Here is a 21,968-nt window from a genome sequence, read left to right on the forward strand (position 1 = left end):
TCATTCAACAGCTGGCCTTTCTGTCGCGAGGGACACTTTGCTTGTGTATGTGCGAGTACAAAAGAGTCAAGACAGGACACCTGCCTATACTAACATTCATCTGATGTGACACCTGTAAATGCATGACTGTATCTATGCGTATCAACCCTGTCTGGGTCACAAAGGCATTGTGGCCTTTCAGTGGGTCATGAAGGAAAACAAAACTGCTGACAAAATGTTTGAATTAATAATTGAACAACTCTAAAGAATGGTGGTGAGAGAGCAAGTCAATAGCAAGTCAAGAGAGAGAGAGAAAGAGAGAGAGAGAGAGAGAGCGAGAGAGAGAGAGAGAACAGAGAAAAAGCACCAATTGGTCAATATCAAGCATATTTAAAAATGGCATCTAATGGAAATGATTGCTTAGTTACAAATAAAACATAACATGGATAGAGGAAAAATGACAAATGTAACGTGATCGATTACAAATCAGTTTCCAGGGTCCAGTGATATATTATATAACTTTAAAGGTGTGTGTTTCACTCACAGTTCAATGGCTTTGTTCCACATGATGGTATATCCTGAGAGGGTAAAGGACTCCACATTCACAATGTGGATGTTTCCTCGTTCCGAGCCGATATACAACCATTTACTTTGGAAGGGCAGATGACAGAATGTTATCCTGAGAAAAAAGAGATTTAAAGAATTAAGAGCTAAGAAAACATTTCATCGAAATCGAATTTGCTTTTCCTACACAGAAATCCCATTAAATGGAATACAAATGTAAACTTGCTTATTGCGTCTGCGACAAATACCTGGGGTGCTCTCATTCATGTCCCTGCTAGAGTTATATAAAGCAGCTTAACAATGGCTTAAATGCTGCAAAAAAATACTATTTCTGTCTTGTATTCCAGTAAAAAAATGAACATCCCTAAAGCAAAACAAATTGAAGACATTAAACTTAAAACATAAAAACTAGAGAATATGTCTTGAAATAGATTATTTTTATACCCCACTATGAAATATATCCAATTTTTTTCTGTTCTAAACTTACTGTAAACCTTATTAAATAAGCTTTATGCCTAAAACTTCGCCAGTGGGTCAACAACTTAATTTAAAACACAATCCTGAAAGCAAGTTTTAATATCTTGTGCAATTTTGCCTCACAAATACAGTCAATTTTGGTTTTAAAACCAAAGACAATTGTTTTCGCACTAAATATATTAAAGCCTGCCATTACAAAACTTAAGTTCTCCTAATTCAACAAAGTTAAAAGTATCAAGGAAGTTATGCCTTTCACATTCATTTCTCGCCCCTTAATGTCAAAAATAGTCTCATTTGTTTCTATTTTTAGTTCTTCTACTTTGTTTTATGAGACACGTCTTAAAGTTGATAAATAAAACATAGCTGAAACCTCATTAAGTTTCCTGTGCTGTTAAAGAGCAACCACAAGCACAGAAGCAATAACATGTTCCTGTGGGACCTGCTGGTAAAATAAGCCTCATCAAAAATGACTGCATGCAAAATTTAGTACATACAGTACAGGCTCATGATATTGACAATCACATGCTCTATTAATGAACCGTGCACTTTTATTCCACCCAAACATGTTTACTCATAACTTTTGTTATTCCAGACCAAAAAAAAATGCTTAGAAGTTCTGCTTGCTCAACTCAAATGTACTTTGCTGTACGTCCCTAAGGAACAGAAGTGCAGTGAGCTCAGTTACTGGAGTCAACGATTGAGTTTCTGTTTAATCAACACTACAACAGCCATATTACTCACGCATGGCATTATCTAAAGCATTTAAAACGTGCTTTTATGAAAAAATGGTGCAAACGCTGAACAATTTTAATAAAGAAAAGCCTAGTTTGTTTTGCTGCTGTGTAGACGGTTTGCCTCTCACCTCTTTCACACACACACAGACCTGCACCCAACACTTCACTCTGGCACCTTACAGCATTATAAATATATTCATGAGAGTAAGAGTGTTGAGAGAAACAGCATGCATCAAACTCAACACACTTCTTTTCTCTGTCTGTCAAACACACACGCACGCACACGAGAGGGCAGAAGACAATAATACACAACGCGAGCACAACACATCTTGGACTGCTGACATTTATTTTTCTCCCTCATAGAAAAGCAAAAATGGAACAAAATAGAGAAATTTACTAGCCATTCAGAAGTAATACAAAATAAATCTTTTTTAACATGATAAATGAGATCTCTTATTCAATGAAGCATTTATGTCAAGGAGGCAAAGCATGAAAACACAAAATAAGACCCTTAGGGCCTGTCATGATGAGCACTGACATCCAATTCTGAATCTACTCTTTGCATAAAGCATTGTGGATGGACAGTTACCCGAAGAAACCACAGGTTGACTGGTGCACAATATAACAACATATGTTAATCTGTTTCTCTAAAGTGATTGTTTATTAATGTGGTTAAAAAGAGCATGACATGGCTGTTCATGTGTGTATGTAGGCTAGATAGAAATAACTCATTCTATAGTAATAAAAACATAACGCATCACTATGAAAGGTATATACAGTATACCTCTGACCACATAGTTATGTATATTGTATTGCATTTCTCTCAATAGATCCTCCAAAAATGTAACACTGGACCTTTAAGTATGAAACGTTAAAAAAAAAGAATTTAGCTTTGGATAATGCACGCACACGCCAGAGAAAGAGAAGGAAGGTCATTTCTGTTACCTTTTGCATAATTACACGTAATGAATCTTTGTTAATGAATTCATTCATTAACGGAAGCCAAATTTAATCACATCTATGAAATCATTGCAAATGTGTGATCACATAAAGAGAATTTAACATGACATTTGCAAGGGTACATCTGCACATCAATGCCACAACGACTAGACAAAATGCCACATCATAATACATCTGTTTTTATCATGGCGAGGACTTTCCCTTGAATAATCCAACATTAAGCCTCACAAAAAACATTTTTATTTAAATTTAGTTTTTTTTCATTGCAATGCGTACCTCAGATCATTTTTGTATCCAGTATAGGATTAGTATAGTTAAATGTTATGAACGTTTGAGTTAATGCTGACAATCTGAGACATTGTTGAAATCACTTGTAAAACTGTAGAGACAAGAAAGATAACCAGGGGGCACCCAAAAATAGACTTTTCTGTCTGAATGACCGAATGCCGTCAGACCGGTTATATTAAATAACACTAATAACAGATGTGTTAGTTTTGCCTTTTTATATTGGATGTTTAATTTGAATAAAAAAACAAGCAGATTGACCAGGAGACATTTCCACAAGCAGGACTTCAATGGACGTTTCATAGAAGTGTTTAAGAGGCATGCGCACACACACACAATATATCAGTGTGTTACACAGAACAGTTTTCACAGCCGATGTTAAAGTCATGGAAGTTGTTATTTGACCGTTGTTTATCTTAGAATGAGTGTAGCTGAATTCTTATTACCAGCTGTAGGACTGTGATGAAAGTGAAAGCAGTTTAGCATGTAGCTCAGTCAAATGTTTACGATCTCTGATGACCGAACACGACTCCAGCGGCTTTTCCTCTTCTCTAAGGAAGACCTTTCCCCATTTTTGGCGTATTCCTTTGGGTGGAGGTTATTAAAAGCACTCGGAATAGTGACATCATATACCAGGGAAGTAGAGGTCTTTAGTCCGATCCAGCCCTTCTCTGTAGTCCTTGAAAACTAAATTCTGTTAAAGACAATATCTCGCTTGGGCACTGAACTTTGAGCTTTATCATTTTGCAGGTATTATTTATGCTCTAACAGCAACATTACACACTAACTAAAGGTTGAAAAATGGGATCGCGGGGAACGTGCTCTTCATTTTACATATTATCTAAGAAATTTTGATTTTTAACTGTGGAAATGGCTTTTTCTGTCATCATTTTATACAATTTAAAAATTAAAAGATCTTTTATAAATCTGGTAAAACAATAACTGCTTTATATTGTTGTCTAGGAGAAACCACTGAGATATTAAAGAGATCTCTTTAATATGAAGATCCACACACACAAACACAATCACTGCTTCTCTCCCGCAGTGTAACATACTTTATTTGTTAGGAAAAGCGTGTCTCCACACAAACACGCTCAGAAATATCATCACTTTTCCACGTGTTAGACTGAGACGTGTGTTTGTTTTCAGATGGCTTCTGTAACAGTGTGATAATGAGCTAAATGAGTGTATTAGCATGACAGACGGATGCCCTGCACCCCTGACATTTGGCTTGCTCTTTACTGAGCCTTCCTGCAGGGACACACACACAAATACACAAACAACACAAGAGCAACTCCATTCAGGTTAGGGCACCAGGAGGGGTTGGTGCACCAAGGTTTTCTCTCTATAATACTGGGTCTCATTCACTAATCATTCATTCTTGAAACTGTCCAAAAATGTTAACAAAAAAATGATAGATTAATAAGCTGACACTTATATTTATATATATTTATAGAGACTGTTTAATGGAAGTGCGTGCCCAGACGGCAACTAACTTCTGGTCTCTGTATGATTATATATAACTATATATAGTTATAATACAACTATTTGTATTTTATTTTATTTTATTAAATTAATATGAATTTAAATTATTTTATTGTATGATAATTGTATTTAATAAATTTGAATTTTGTTTTGTACATTTTTTACTGAATAAACATTTTCCTGTTGTTTTGATGCATTTAAAGAAACCATATGGAACATTGACTATGTTAACATGCGCATCAATAATGCGCTTATTTCCAATAACCATAGTAAGGACTTAATTGCTGTAACATGTTTACATGACATGAGAACACCTCTTTGCTCCCGTTTACATGGAAGTTTTATTATATGGCTATAATACAGAGCACAAACGATGCTCTAGGGTACAGTAGGTGTGTGTTACTGGCTATCCTTTTAATACATTTGCGTAAATCACGTCAAATGCAAAACACCATTATGTGGACGTATGATTATTTGGCGCCATGATGAATATTGAAATATGATGGAAAACGTCTCCGCAACGGTGGTGTACGCTGTCATCGCGTTCGCGCTGTTTCTGTATGAAGGTAAGGAGCATAGACTGCTGACAGCGAGTTGTGTTGACTGTAAAACTTCAGACTGTCATGTTTACCATGAATTTGTGTTTAAGGTGTGTGACAGATGAACATGCGCAGCTTGATCAGAGCACCATAAATGCGATTAAGGTTTGTAAATGCCTTATATAATGCGATTCAAATCGGCGTACAAATATGTTACTTTGATCGTGTTTACTGCGATTATGAGCTTAATTACATTATTTAAATCGATTGATTGTGTTAACATGAGGTAAACTGTTATCGCAGTATTACCAAAACCCTATTATAATCGCAATAAGAGGTTGCATGTAAACATAGTCATTGACATCTAGTGGTTGAGCTTGGTATCGCAGTTTCAATTCAAAACATTGGCGAGGCAAGTTTAGCTAAGTGATGGTTCTTCTCGGTTTCTTTTGTTTGCTATCAGAAATAATCTGCAGGCACTCTATTATTTGTTAAAGTTAAGGGCAGTCCACGAACAAGCGCATGCGCGGTAACATTTGTTTATATTGTTAATTTGAAATCGTCTATAGCATATTTAATTAATTTAATTGATTACATCAAAAACAATCACTGATTCAATCACAGATGTATACTTAATACAATTAGAATTGTCATAGTTTAGGGACCTAAAAAAAGTCTATTTTGAGAGTGGCTGTAGAACAGATTGTACAGAAAGCCCTTACATGGAAATGTTTTGGGTGTGTATTTTGCAAATGACTAACCGTGTGTACATGTTCACTCGTTGATAAAAACTTGAGTTGATAAAAAGCTTGGGCTTTTGCGTGTCACATTTTGCCTAAAAAACATTTCTGCACATGCATGTATATGCAACAGAATGATTCGGTGGACTTTAAAGTAGAAAATGTTGACATGACAGAATTTGACTCATGGAAAAAAATTCAATTTCTCTGGTTCTAAATAACTCTAAGAAAAAATGCCAAGAATCAAAATCAATTGACAAAATGTTGCCACAGGCAAGCCAGCCATATAACACACAGAAATTCCCAGCTGCGCATAACAACCAGAAAACTGCAACAACACGAGGACAGAACCTTTAAATTAGCCTGAAATTAATTTCATTCTGTAAATGCTTACAGGGACAAATGTGTCGTGCTTAAATCAGTCGCATTTTTTGACTGTTTGAAACAGTTCATGTCTTGAGTGCAGCACAAGCATTTTCAGTCAGTGTGCAATGAAAGCGGCTCTCGCTGTTCTCCTTCAGAATGTGTTTGAATGTTTAGAGAAGTACTTTAAACGTCTACTTCAGGAGAAAGACAGACAAGGACGTTCTTTAACAGCCTGTTCCGCTCTCTTTCCTCTTTGGATTTTGTAACATCCTCAGACAGCTTCTTGTCAGGATGTCAGAACATCTGATGGCCGTGGTGTCCTGACAGCAGGTTCAACTCTGTTTCTCCCCAAAAATCGAGCAGAATCTTTTACCAGCAAGAACTCGGAGGGGTGAATGCTTATATAAAACGTGAGAGCAGGTTGTGAGCTGCATTCACAGATATACATACAAGGATTGGCTGCCAGTTTCAGTTGTTAAAACGATTAACAAATCAGAAAAATACAAGCAGTTATAGGAAAAATATAGGAAGTGAAAGAGACAGAGAGAATACTGTAAAAAGTCTAGAAAAATAAGAATAACACATTTTCTTTTCTCCTGTATCACCCGGTATTACAGTACAAGCAGTGTTACCACATCAATATTCCACCCAGCACTACAATTGTCCACTTCTTGATGTTTTGCTACTTTAATAACTAGCTGGATTTTAATAGCTCATCACAGAGACACTTCATTTGCACTCGGGGGCTTACCTGCCTCATTGTTTCCTCAGGGACAAGTCAAGCCGTGGCAGGAGACACTTTATAAATGTCAGGTACACACACATCACTGACTATACCTATGCCTACTCCCTCCTGTTTCTGAGGCACACACACACAGAGAGACAGATAGACGCGTCCACACATACACACAGTATTTGGCAAGAACTTGTTCGACCCTGAAATACGCTGCCGGCGACTTGTCACTTTCATCAACAGCAGCAGTCCAGATTATAAGTGAAGGGCTGCCTCATCTCTTATTAGAGTCAACAGCTGTCCAGAGCGCATCAGAAGGTTACAACCTTCCTGCTCTGATCTATAGCTATAGTGCCATTAAAGGTCTCACAAAGGCTACAACTCTCACCACACTTCTACTGAAGTGTCCTTAAGTTAGAACATGTCTCTTTAAGATACTCCAAATACAAACCAGATTCTTACCAATTAAAATAACATGAATTTATTCCTCACAAGTGCAAAGTAGGCTTCCATTTTATGTCTGCCTTTATAGTGTGTCACACATATGCTGCAGTACAGAAAACAGTTTAAGAACCAAGTGCTTAGTTAGGACTAAGGAGTTTAAATAACCAAGAAATGGACAAGTGCTTAGGATCTTGAAAATATTTTTTTGCCCCCATTGACTTTCCACAGTAGGAATAAAAATTACTATGGAAGGTGTATGGGGGCAAATTTTGAAGTGAACTACTCCAATGAATATTACACTATACTACATTAAAAACTAAATCAAATGAAATTTTGTGGAGCACAAAAGAAGACATTTTGAGAAATGTCTTGCAGGTGTCCATACAATGGAAGTATGCTTTCCTGTGGATCAGTGGTTAGAGCATGGCGCTAGCAACACCAAGGTCATGGGTTCGGTCCCAGGGGATTGCACATATAGTCGCTTTGGATAAAAGCTTCTGCCAAATGCATAAATGTAAATGTTAGTCAATGAGGTACAGTGTTATTTGGTTGCAAGCTTTCTTTAAAATATGTTTTTTTGGGGTTGGTATGACATGAGGGTGAAAAAATATTTATTTCGGGATTAACTGTCCCTTTAAAAGCATCTCACTGATTTCCTCTTGTGTGCAAACACTGTAAAAACACATGCACGACTGCCTCGCTTTATTGCCAACACAGAAACGCCTGGTGTGTTCAGAGCTGCACCTGCGTACCCACACAGAGGAATCAGCTGTGACTGCAAACCTACAGACTCAAAAAGACCTGCCAGAGGCACATGCGCTAATGTATCGTTTACACAGATCAGCATCGCACATGCACACGCACATTCAGAGCAAGTGGAGATAATGTAAGTGTGGCTGACCTCTCCTTGTTGAACTTGAGTGAGTGTAGCACTGCTGGTCTCTTCTGTCGCAGGTTCCACAGGTGAACAGTATCATCGGCCAAAGCACTCACCAGCGCCCCCTATAAGAGAAAGAGAGAATTGCAGCACTTCTATTGTATGGACACAAAACCAATGCAAGTCAATGGGAACCGCCATTGTTTGGTTACAAACATTCTTCAAAATATTTACTCTTATTTAGCAGAAGGAAGGAAGTCCTACAGGTTTGAAATGAGAGTAAATTATGACAGCATTTTCATTTTTGGGTGGACTATCCTTATAACTCCCACTCGTCTCCCACTTTCAGTCACATCCAAATCTGAATGAACTTGAAATGACATTGACTGCAGTCACTAAGTCAAATGAATCGGTTTCCAGCGAGCACTCAAGTTAAATTACAGGTCCACCTCTGTGCCTGCTTCCATCATTAGAGTTTTACGGTGCATTTGTTGACTAATGGTCCGCAAAGGTGACTATAAATAATAGGTGAACAGTTTGCGGTAACAAATAAAGCTACAAGAAATAAACTGACATCTATAATTTTGTAGCTATTTTTGAATCCACATAAAATGTTTTAATACTTAAAACTTTATCAGATTTGCACGCAACTTGGTTTTAATTAGTAATATGTAAATGTGAACATAAATAAATATTAATGGTTGCTTGATTTGGAAAGTGTTACAAAAGCTTATTCAACAATCCAACCGTATAAACACTAAATGGAATTCTCCTCCTAAAGAGACCAGATATTGTCTGCTGATTTAAGAACTCCTTCACATGCCACTTAGTTACAAACACAGAAAAATAACGATTTATTCTGTAACATTTCTCAAGGCTTGGAAGATTCTAGCTACAGTGGTGGGTGGTGAATATACTGTATGTGTGAGAGAGACAGGACAGAGTGGAAAAATACATCGAAAGAGAGACAGTGTGGGTGGGACAGACTGAAGGAAGGAGGAGAGATGCTAGCGCAGAATATCTCCTTTCGATCTAGACACTGGCATATTCAGACCAAACACACACACATACAGCCTGTAAGAGGCTGAATATAAAACAGTCTGTGCTTCTCACAGGTGTGTGTATACATGTACAGGTTTTGCTTGGTCTGCTCATCGACGAACATACAAATACACCTTTCTATCTGTAGTACTGTTTAAAAATAATTGTATACTGAAATTCCAGGACTTTCAAGGATTTTTCAAGCACATTTTCTCATTTACCACAGAAATTCTATATTAATATTAAAATTTATAAAAGGAAGAGATATATATATACTGTATATAATTATTTGGTCATTTCATTTTTATTGCCATCAATACTTTAAGCACTTTTCAAGTGCCTCTTTGTAAATATGGCTGTTTTTCCAGGACTTCCAATTTTTAGAAAGGTCCATTCAAGTAGTTCAAGCACCAAATCCTGATTATTAAAAGCTATATGTTCATACTGAGTGATGATTATGTAAAAATAAATTAAAAGCTGAATTAAAACCTATTTTTTATTTAAAGTAAATACTATATCCATTCAGGAAAAGTACTGTTTTGCAACATATTAACCTTAACTCAACTAACAGATCGTGGTCTAATAACGCTAAAATATTGGGCTTAATGCCCCAGCATGCAAACATCCTTTTCCTGTGCAAACATAATTTTCCTGTGAACAGTAAACTACTCGTTTTGACACTAAGGAATACTATCTACAAGACAGCTTAATGTAAGAGATTCCCGTGGTCTCAGCTGCTGGCAACACTCTAGGGGATGAAATGCTAATATCTGCTTCTACTGTAGGGTCCCTCCAGGGCCACTCTGCAGGACAAGAGGGTATATGGCAGCAAAGGCTCCAAGCTGAGGGATCATCTTAGCCTCTTGAGGCTTCATCCTGGATTATTTAAGCAGCCTCTTAGGGCTCTGGGGTATAGGCTCTCAGCATGGGGCTGAGCGGGATACAGGATTCAGGGAAAAACAGAGAAACGCTCACCTCGTTTACGGGATGAGAGAAGAAAGAGAAACGCTCACCTCATTTATGAGAAACTGTAGATGGATGACGGCTGCTCCGCTCTCATGCTGACAGTAACACTCCACACCGGGCCGGCCAAATCTGAAAGTGTTTTGCGTCAAGGAGAGAACTGCAGAGCAAGTCTGACTGAAAATATTATATTACAGTTTATTAAAATATAAATAATATATAAAATATCAAGGCTCTTGGGAATGCTAGATTCTGATTGGGCAGTCACACAATTCTGAGGTTTGTTTCCCAGATAACAACCAGACCAACCTAATAATCTATCTCTTAAAATGTCTCATGATATAATATAATATAATATAATATAATATGTCTTAAAAATGCCATAATGATACTATTTACCATTGTTATACTATATAAATATGATTTTTTAAAATATATTAAAACATAAAACGCATGCCAGTCATTCTCAATCATCCCACTCATCAGTTCGTTCTCCCTGGCAATCCCTGTGATCCAGTCCCTGTCATAAAAGCTAATAAAGAAAACAGCCTACTGTATGTATCACTGTACATGTATGTCATCTTAGCTTACAATGTCAAAATTCATGTTCTCCCTTTACCAAGACTGAAAAGTCTTAACAATCGCTTGTAATCCTTCCCTATTAACAAGGAATTTAACACACAAAGTGACAAATTGTTCTCCTCATTTTAAAAAGCTCACTATGAGAGGGGCCAATTACAGTCCTTTGTACAAAAAGCAATCATTAACACAGTAATTATAGAGCCCTACACCAGAAAAAAACATCTACACCACATACAACCTACATTTTGACATCAATCCTTAAAGAGACAGTTCACCCAAAAAAAGAAAATTCTGGAATAATTTACTCACAAACCTGTATGAGTTTCTTTCTTCCGCAGAACCCAAAAGAAGATATTTTTAAGAATGTCAAATTTATATTATTGTAAGCTTACATTTCAGCTTTAAAAAAGAACTTCTGTTTATTACTTGTGTTGGCAGGCTTATGGATGAAGTGCAGTGTGTCGGCTTGGCACCCAGGGTGTGTGTGTGTTCTGTAGAGATATAATTTGATGATAACCTCTACTGGGAACCTAGAAACTGCACACATTCATTATCCAGAGCAAGGAAATAGAGACAGAAAGGTGGGGGTGCAAAATCCAAGTGCGTATAAATTAAGAGTGGAAGAAAGAAACAATTAAAACGGATGAAATGACTGATCGCTGGATCTCAAAGTGTTGCCAATAAGACAAGGACAGACAGCAGTACACAAGCATACATAATGATGTATGTAATGGAGTCTTACACTGGGGAGGGTGATAAACACAGACGAAAATCTGCTTGAGGTTTGCAAGGGGGTATCAAGATAGACACAGTGGGTCTCAATTTTCAATCTTACATAGAAATTTGCGCAGATCCGTGCACGGATATCATTTGTGACCCTGGATCATAAAACCAGTCTTAAGTAGCACGGGAAGATTTTTGTAAAAGACAAAAATACATTGTATGGGTCAAAATTATAAGACTGGTTTTGTTGTGCAGGGTCACATTTAACAAAAGGGTTCACATGTGATTCATCAAACATTTGTATGCCGCCAATCTCATCGCACGAAAGATCGTACCTTGATAAATGCGGCGGCTAAAATCAATCATAATTTACATATCACGCCCCTAGATTTTGCAACATGGAGAAACATAATCCAGCCAAAAAGAGGATTGTTTCCAATTTAGATATGTAAACTCTAACCTTGAAAAGCGAAATCAGAAAACTTGAAAAAAACGTTTGTAAAGAGATCATTGCTGCGGGCAACAGCGAACCGAACTCCAGCTGAGGTTGGTATTTTTAGTTGGATATTTGTGTTTTGTAAAAATGACTGCAAATAATGAATTATTATTGTTTCACTATTATTTTTACACTAAAAATAGTGTTGTTGCTTTTTTTAAATAACATTGGTTGTATAATGCATTTCAATTTAAACAAAATGAATCTGAATTCAGTTTTAAAGAACTTTGTTTGAGTTACATTAATGTGTTAATGTTAAAATGTAAAAATGAATGTAGATGTAAATTAGGCCCTACTGATAATTTTTGCGGGGCAATTACATTTTTATGAAAAATATTTTTTTTAGGTGAAGAGGAATTGGTCTGTGGTGCAGGAGACAGTTGCATGTTTCTAAACTGGATCTAATTCTGCTAATCTTGCAATTCAGGCTGCTTAAATCAAGCACACGCAGTTTTATGTTTGCTTATGCTTCATTTTTTTTTCCTCTTTCAGATCTGTCAGAGTCAAGAACCAACGGTCCTCTACCCACACAAACTGGCCTGGAGCCTGCCACACAAATCCAGGCAACCTCGAGCTGTGACCCAGTGCGCGTCTTTCACCCTTAAGCAAACATTGCACAAAAACATTAAATCATGCGTTTTGTCTGTTTTCATTAGAATGCATATTTTTCAAACAAAGATGCTATCATCTTGCAAACAGGTAAACAAACCTGTTATAAATCAATTGATTGCAGTTTTTAAATGTTTTACTTTTTATTGTGCATTTAAATTGTCATAAATGACCTTAGAAGTAGCCTAAAATGTCATTAATGCCTTGTACTCCAAAGAACCCGTTAAACTTGTAATTTCATGCATTTAAATGATCATATAATTAGCTAGAAAATAAAATACTTTATTATTGAAAGGAAAATAAGAAATCGCATTGGAATCTATTTTTACATTGTTTAAAAAATAACGAATCTATTCCTTTTGTCATTATTCCTTATCAGTTATCAAAAGCGTCAAGCATTCGCAGACCTTCGCCCTATCTCAAAACTTGTGTACATGAGCAGAGACATGCCGTGAGATTTGATCGTAGCAATGGCTCACATCTATTTTGATTAATACCCAGTTTTGTGTGGAAACTACCGTACGCCCAGTTTCGCTCGTACACTCCTTTAATAAATGAGGCCCAGTGTTTATAAAGCTTACAGTGGAATACAATGTGTAAGAGAGATAGAGAGAAACAATGCTGATATTTGCTTCTTTTCCATTCATGAACTGAGATTTGAAATGAACTTAAACTTTAATTTCCCCTCAATCTAAACCAAGGAGAATTTATTTCACATAGTTTAGCATTTCAAACATGAATTTTTAATATGTAATGTTGCTAGAAACACCTTATTTGTACTGTAGTGTGCATGATAACATTTCATATGCAAGCAAATGTATTATGTATGTAGTATTTCATGACATGTATAGCAATAAGAAGTAGTGCAGTTTCTTTGAAAGATTTCATGCCATCCCAGACATATCTTCCATTTTTTAGTCGTATATGATACGTTTGTGAGGAAAACAATCTGAAACGTCATTGGTTCTTGCATGTTTCGTAGCTTTCCTGTAGCTTAGTGTTTAGAGCATGGAACTAGCAATGCCAAGGTCATGGGTTCGATCCCAGGGATTGCACGTACTCTGATATAAATGTAAAGTAATGTTCACATTGGCACTTTAACATTCAACCATTATGCACAAAGTAACAGTCACAGCGTCTATGCATCAAACTACTTGCTAAACAAACACACTTTGCCTTGAGAAATGAGACTATTTCGGCTGCATTCTAAACTTGCAACACTGTACCAAAGTGCATCATTTGTCACCAAGAGGGAACCCGTACAGTCATGCAGCGGCTGATCTCATCTATCCATCACAGACGCTCTGAAGTGACAGGGATGGAAGATACCAGAGGATATTGTGTGTGCCGATAAAGACACGCCTTGAATCTCATTCATCCTCCGACCACCTGTAGCCACCTGCTTTAGACACCAATGTTCCATCATGTAATGAGGAAATAGGACACAGAGGAGTAGGCTGATATGGTGAGGTCAGGGGCAAATGGTGTGGGGCGAGAATGGCAGGAGGTACACCCAGGCTGGAAATACTAGCAACAAATAATGTTAACAGGAATGATGAAAATGAATCAAATCAAATAATAAATCATTCTTTTTAACCATATGAAGACTTATATAAGAATGCTTGTTTCATAACTGATTTTTGTTTATATAAAAAGAGTTAGTAGCTTCACTATTCTGCGTGTGCTTGTGTGCAATCTCAAGCCCTTATTCATCAACCCCAGCCTGTATCTCAGACATCAGGCTGTCGTAAGAGCTAAAGAAGGGATGGAAGTAAAAGAGAGAATCAGCCTAGGGGACCCGTGGTGACGTCTATTCTGTTCTGACGTCAAGACTGTTTAGCCATACCTCACCCTAACCTAACCTAAACAACACACAAACACAAAAACACATCCACAAAATTCCAGCGACGTAAGCAACTTTTCCTACAAGTATAAAATCCTCTTTCAAATGCTCCTGGGAATGATTAATTTGTCTAATATGCTTTCCAAATAAATAAACCCCAGGGACCCGTTTGATTTATTGGGAACCCAAACAATTAAAGTTGCAAGCGCTGTGGCTGTCGTTGCAACACGCCGCCTTCACCTTGAGCACGCTCGGGTGCACATCCGCTCTGAAACAAGCCCCTCCGCAGATACTCTTGACATGCGGCGGGCTCTATTATAACACGCAACCGGGGATGATTAATTTTAATGCACTTATTCATGTTTTGCTGCTTTTCCAGAGCTGCCCTGTCTTAAAAATTTGCATACGTGGACAAGATTTTTATTTCGCAGTCTTGGCTTTCATCCATGTGATATCTTATGTGGCTCTTACAGTTTGTAACGCTTTATTTGTTGAGCTAAATTTGATGGCTTGAGCATTACAGCCCGATTTTGGCATGATATTTGCTGGCAAATATGCAAAACTAAGAGGCCAAGTCATTTGTATAAAGCGTTACTGTCAATCAAATTGCTTTTGTATCCAATGTATGCATTTACATTTGTATCCATTGCATGCACTGTATTAAGTAGATATTTATTTGTTCACCCTTATGTCATTCAAAGCCTGTATGTGACCCATTCTTCTGTGGAGCACAAAAGAATATATTTTGAAAAATGTGTTAGTGGTTTTGAGTCCATACAATGCAAGTCAATTGGGGCCAGTGATGTTTGGTTAACCAACGTTCTTGAAAATATCCTCTTGTGTTCTGCAGAAGAAAGAAAGTCATACAGGTTTGGATTAACATTAGTCTGAATAAATGATGTAGGAATAATCATTTTTGGGTGAACTATCCCTTTAAGGATGTTATAAAGACAGACAGACTGTATAAATGCCTTACTTTTGTTCTCGCTCATGGTTGAAATAAGACACATCTAAAGAGTGTAAACTAATGTATACTGGAGGACAAACAACACAGAAAGGGCTTCGTGCATCAATAAACTCTCTTTCGCTGTAGGTGGGTGTGATGGACCAGGCAAAGACTATTAATGACCCTGTTCTTCAGGCTAAATATAGACCCACTGTTCATCACTCACAGATGATGATGTAAACCCTACCCTTTAAACCACAAAAACACAAGAGTCAAGACTATCGTCGAGGCGAAAGAGAAGAGAGAAAGCGTAAAGATCTAATAGATTTTCTTGTAGCCAGAAGCTACCGAAGAAAATGTCTAAATTCAATGTCGAAGCAATAAACTTTGAGAGACAAAATTCTCAAGGGCTTTTCTAAATTTTAAAGTAGTCCTTGTAACCTTCTTGCTCTGTAGGTTAGTATACTTCTCAACAAGAGCTGCAGTATATTTCTAACAAAATAAGCGACAAATACAATGTGTGTTACAGAAAGCTTCCAGGTTATCCAGCAACAGGATTCATCTCTTTAAAGCTGAAACAGTTGCACACCAGCACACAAAGTGATTCATCTCATTTATATACAGTATGAGCCTGTAAAATACCTTCAGACTGTATCATGCATATCGAATGTTCTTTGTGTTTAAGATGAATAGAAGAAGACAGAATCGATGGCAGAGAGAGAGACAGAATCACTGTGTGTTGGGAATGAAACTGGATATTGCAACCCGTTGGGAGCAAAGAAAGACACTCTACACTCCAAATCAATCAACGTTTAAACGTTCGGCATATGATGTTGTGTCTGATACTGCGAGAGGAGGCTCAGATTTGCTGCAGTCATTATGAGTGTTTAATAAATGTTTGGATTGTAGGTGTCATATTGAAACGCACAGCATTGTGGGGAAAACTAGACGGGTGACTGCTATACATGTGTTTAGTCACGGTTTCCAGGAACATGAAGAAATCAAACGTACAGAAGCTTAAGTCTTTAACAAAGAGGATTATGCAAGAAGAGACATAAATGAGACACTAAATGGGAGGAGAAGAAAAAGAATAAATGGAAAACCATTTTCTCCCAGTTTAATAAATAATGCAGGAGACCAACTGAGAGTGGGCACATGCATTTACCTTTGTTAATATTTTAAACACCCCAAATGCCAGAGTGCAGGTTACATAAGCTTTTGCAACCAGAGATTGTTACTGCAAATCTCCAACTTGGAGTTAACAATACGGTTGATGTTTTTCGTAAAAAAAGTGATATTAAAGGTTAACTGATGGGGAGCATTGAATTGGGAGCATTTACAGCTTGTTTATTTGAGAGTGTTATGACATAAAGATCTGACAAAAATGATGCATTCTAAATAGACTGCTGTGTGAAAGCCTTTTATACATAAAGATGATGCAAATTTTTGGAAACAACACATATTGCAGTACTGTACCATATCAACAGCAACATCAGTAAGAAGGCCTTTTAAATTATTAATCGCGGTTAATCACATTCTGAGTAAAAGTTTGTGTTTACATAACATGTCTGTGTACAAGTGCATATTTATTTTGTATTTATAAGCACATACACAAATATGTATATATTTAGGAAATATTTGCATGTATATATTTAAATGCATTTATTGAATATATGTAAATATTAAATGTCTTATAGTTTTCTTAAATATTAACATGTGTGTATATATGTGTATATTAATACAAAATTAACAGGCACAGTACACAGACGTCTATTATACAAACACATACCTTTATTCTGGATGCGATTAATAGCGATTAATCCTTTAACGGCCCTAACTGTAAGCATGGTGTGTTTCATGTTGTGAGATCACACAACGGGTATGTAGCAGTGGTGGAAAGTAACGAATTGCAAATACTCAAATTACTGTGATTGAGTAGTTTTTTTCAGGAATTGTACTTTTTTAAGTAGTACAATTAAGGCGGTTTTGCGCACTTGAAAGTCAATGCGGGAAAGGGACACAATACGAAGGCTCTTCAAAGATATGGAGAAATATTGAGTTCCTGTATCACTCAGTTCGCCATGTTTCATTCAAACGGCTATATAATGAGATAAAATTGTCCCACTCACATCAAAGTCTCTACCTCAAGTGCTCTGCATATGTAAGTGAGTAGGGAACATATGCGATTGGAACGCATGTGAAGCAGTTTTGCAAACTTTGCATTACCAGTACAATTTTGTAAATAACGTTCAGTTTCTTGCACAGTTCAATCGATTCGCTTGAATAAGACGTCATTGCATCGAAAGAAGGCGCAGGGATTATTTTTATGTTGTATCTGTATTTTGAACATTTAAAGACATGAACCATGAAAAACCATGAACCACAACTCCAGGTAAATATCTTTATTGTTCTTCCTAAGAAATAATGTCACATTCATCTTGAATGGCTTGAGGTTGAGTATTTGATCAGCCAGCTCCTCTACAGATATGACTGTTAATGCTAATCCAATGCAATTTAGCTTACAAATATTTAGCATTTTTTGCATGCCGCATTGTGGTGCCTAGTACACATGATGTAAGAAGTGCATAAATGGTTTTAACTGGAAAACTAAGCTCATGATAGACAGACAGAATAACACATTGAATGGTTATTTTGTCTGAGTTGTATCCAGTTATACGCTTTATCGTAATGTGTTTTGTAGCTATTTTCTATATAAATCTCCAATTTTGATTATTAATAATTATTCATTATTCATTAAATAACACCGCCTATGAGTAACAAGTTACTTGTACTGGGAGTAGTTTTTGAGAAGAGTCATTTTTACTTTTACTCAATTAGTTTTTAACACCAGTACTTTTACTTGTAATTGAGTACAATTTAAACAATATGACAGTACTTGTACTTAAGTACACATTTCCAGTACTCTTTCCACCTCTGGTATGTTGGAAGATGATAAAGGACATACGCCTTTCATAGCGATGACTCCAGAGAACCACACATTAAACCAAATAAATGATTCCTTAAATAAATATCCAGTCACATTAGATGTTTGATTTAAAGGAAGAGTAAATAATGGACGATTGATATTAGCATATTTAAAAATTCTCCCCATTTTTATTCCTAGCACATTTTCTATTTTCAAGGCATCCAACTGTGACTTCAAAAAGGTTACGGTGCAATGCACTTACATTGAAGATGGCTAATATTTCACTTTTAATTTAACAAATGGAAGGTCAACCCCCATTGAGAGACTTTACAATATATCTCTTCCCCTGTGATTCCTTCTAACGCTACAGCAAAATCAACTTCTCGTTCACCGTCTTATCTGTCCAAGGACAACGTACGACACGCACACAGCCAAGTATTCCAACACTGGAGCAATTCCCAGTGCACACTGCTGATAAGCCAAACATTAAAAGACTGAAAGAGAGGGAGGGGAAGAGAAGGTGAAAAAGAGAGATGGCAGAGACAGATAGTGATGGAGGGAAAGAAGAAAGGAGGAGAAAATGAGAAAGAAAAAATCAAATTAAATGTCCTTGGCTGTTGCAAAGAACGCATTTTGCTCTTGTTGCGGAGGATTTTGGAATCTTGAATTTTTTTGTTTGGAAAGTTTGACTCTGAAATTAGCATTTTGAAAAAAAGACATCAGTCCTAATATACAGTTAATGCACCTGACTAGAGATGATTTAAATACACACAATCCTAAACTTTTCAATTTGTGATAATGTCTTGTGAATCATCTAAGCGGTTTTGTTGGTTATGTATTGCTGTGGGCATCAGTCCATGTATGACACGGTTTCCTAAGCAAGGCGTGAGAAAACGATAAAAGCTTCTCTTCCATGTCAATTAGAGCTTCTGTCGTCTTATATTCACTGGAAACCTCTCATGTATACCTATTATGACACAGAGTCATCGATTGTGAGATAAAAACATTGAATATGACAAAGTTGTCAATGTTCCAACTAGTTGGAACGCTTTAAAGAGCAGGTATCACACGCATATCTTCAAAGAGTGTTTAGTTTGGTCATATTTATAAAAGATAGATACAGCTGTACGATTATTTCCAGAAAAACACGAGCTGCTGGAGGCTGGCAGTGGGACAGAACTACAGCACACAATTATGCGCGTATGCGCCGATTGCCAACAAAACACAGACATATGACAAAAGCCCTTTGCCTTGATGGCAAGGCTTTGCGTGTAGTTTGTATAACCTATTGTTGTTTAATGATAAATGACCGTACCTGTAGGCATTTGAGACACGCGATCGCGGTGATCTTCTGTCCGGTTACGATCACAGGTCTCAAACACTGACAATGTTAAAAACGTTTCCATAATAAATAAATAAACGGGAGACTCCCAGTCAAAACGACAGTTTGGCAATGTATGGAAATGACCCAGCAACCAAATTAATATCAAAACAGAAAACACAGGACTAATATTATCACAGGACCTTGGTGTTCTCCAAAATATGTTAGTAATTTGTGGGGGAATTTTTACTTTACAAATTACAGACATGGCTGATTTGCTCCGGATTAAGATCACAGACAATCTCTGCAATTATTACAAATGACTAGAGGTCCCCAGTTAATACTAATCCCGTGCGAAAAGGGCTTTAGTTTCACTTACCGCGTGCAGTTTATATCCTGCAGCATCCTTTAGCACTGGGACCGCCCCATCTCTCAGTTCAAACAATCTCCAAATCCAACGTTATTGACATTTACATTGGGCTAACGCTTTTATCCAAAGCGACTTATTTTAAATTGTATTTTACTTTTTTTTTTTTTTCTGACTATGTGCAATCCCCTCGGATCAAACCCATGTGTTTGGCATTGCTAGTGCCATGTTCTAACCGCTGAGCCACAGGAAAGTGAAGTTGTATCCATTAACATCCATCACTGAAATGCCGTTAACAAACAGACACACTTAAACTTCACTATCACAAGAGTAGCGAGCTGCATGTACAGAAAAACTATTATTCGTCCAACTCTATTTTTTTAACAAGTTGACAAGCATGAGAAGCCAGCACGTTGAACAGTGTAAAGAAGTGAGAATGCATGACATAGCATGTTACCCTCACTTTAAGTGCGTACAGATTCTAAGTATCGCTCAGCATCGCGTCGTTCTTAATTAGAACACTGTGTGAGGAAAAAGTACTGTCCTAAAGCTTATTTTGTTCTCTTGATGATGACTAGAACCAGACAAGAAGAGAAAAGCAGGACTGACAGAAGCCCAGAGGATCCTACAAAATAAAAAGTGTAAAATGAGAGCTAAATTCTGTAATCCAGCACACAGCAAGTGAAAACGAAATATGACAATAAAAAAACAAATGAGTAGTGATAAAGTTAGGAATAGATTGTAATGTAAATATATATATTTATATATATATGCAATTAAAGAGGGACAGAGATCATGAAAAAATAATGAGAGAGAGAGATAATAAGAACTCATGTCCCTTTTGAGAGCTTACAAATTGTTGCTGACCCCTCTCAACAGGCCCAGGGGTGAATCATAAGGCAGAACAGTGGCGCATAGTGCACTGACCCATAATACCTCCGTCCCTCTCACCAGATTCTAGAGAATTCCGTCAAGGACAAAGCCTCAGTGTGAAGCCAGCAGCGCGGCTCTGATCTTCCTATGAGTCAGCACGCTGCCTGGACAAGAAACATCCTTCAACACCAACGAAGAAATACCGACTTTCACTGCCCATTATTTCCTCTTCTGTATTTTTACCGCTTGTGCTTTTGTTCTTTCCATTGAGAACTTTAAAAGGTATTGCTGGAAAGCAAAGAAGTTCAATTTCCCTTGGTGATATCGGACAGGGGTAATTTTGAGTCCAGCATTACTATTTCTGTTCAGATTCCTACTAAAAAAAGGCCATTTATTTTCTTAAGAGGAAACAAGAGAAGCAGAGGAAGGAGAATATTGGTCCAATCCATCATACTCACGAAATACTACAGCACCTTTATTTCATTTTTGTTTATAACAAAATTACAATTCAACCACAAATGAGCATTCTGTTATCATTTACTGACGTTCAAAAGGCGTGCGTTCTGTTCATCTTATGAAGTCATGTGATCCTTTTGTGTGAAGGACAAAAAATAGTGTCACTAGGTCCAATAAACAAGGTGACAGTTCACCCAAAAATGAAAGTTCTTTCATCATTTACTCACCCTTGTGTCATTCCAAACATGAATTTCTTTCTTCTGCAAAACACAAAGGAAGATATTATGGTAACCGAAGAACATTACCCCCCATTGACTTCCAACAACATTAGGGTGAATAAATAATATGAATAAATAATAAGAATGTTTGTTCTTGGGTAAAGATCTATTCCTTCCTTGTAAAACAAGAACCAAATAAAAAACACAACCAACAGTAATGCTGTAAAAATCTGTAAATAATCTGCCGTTTCTTGGTTAAACTGCATAACTCACAAAATCTCTTATTCGCAACAACACAACCCCCCTCCAGCTGCGATTCTTTCATCTGCTCCCCAACAACCATCAACATAAACTTGAAAGCGAAAACAAAATCACTTGTTTGCCACTGGAAGAGAAGTTAGGCACAGCTGAAGGCTGCATG

General features: G+C 37.0%; 1 protein-coding gene across 3 annotated transcripts in view; it reads right to left on the bottom strand.

Moving 5' to 3' along the window:
* Window positions 1-21,968, bottom strand: part of stxbp5a (syntaxin binding protein 5a (tomosyn)) — a 79,796-nt gene that overhangs the window by 39,710 nt on the left and 18,118 nt on the right. For all 3 annotated transcript variants that reach the window (XM_056764403.1, XM_056764402.1, XM_056764401.1), the window contains exons 3-5: window positions 10,238-10,319; window positions 8,208-8,308; window positions 524-658 (exon numbers count right to left, since the gene is read on the bottom strand). In XM_056764403.1, coding sequence (XP_056620381.1) covers window positions 524-658; window positions 8,208-8,308; window positions 10,238-10,319 — 318 coding nt within the window. The remainder of the gene's footprint in view (window positions 1-523; window positions 659-8,207; window positions 8,309-10,237; window positions 10,320-21,968) is intronic.

This window comes from Triplophysa dalaica, chromosome 13 (genome assembly GCF_015846415.1).
Source record: "Triplophysa dalaica isolate WHDGS20190420 chromosome 13, ASM1584641v1, whole genome shotgun sequence".
NCBI lineage: Eukaryota > Metazoa > Chordata > Actinopteri > Cypriniformes > Nemacheilidae > Triplophysa > Triplophysa dalaica.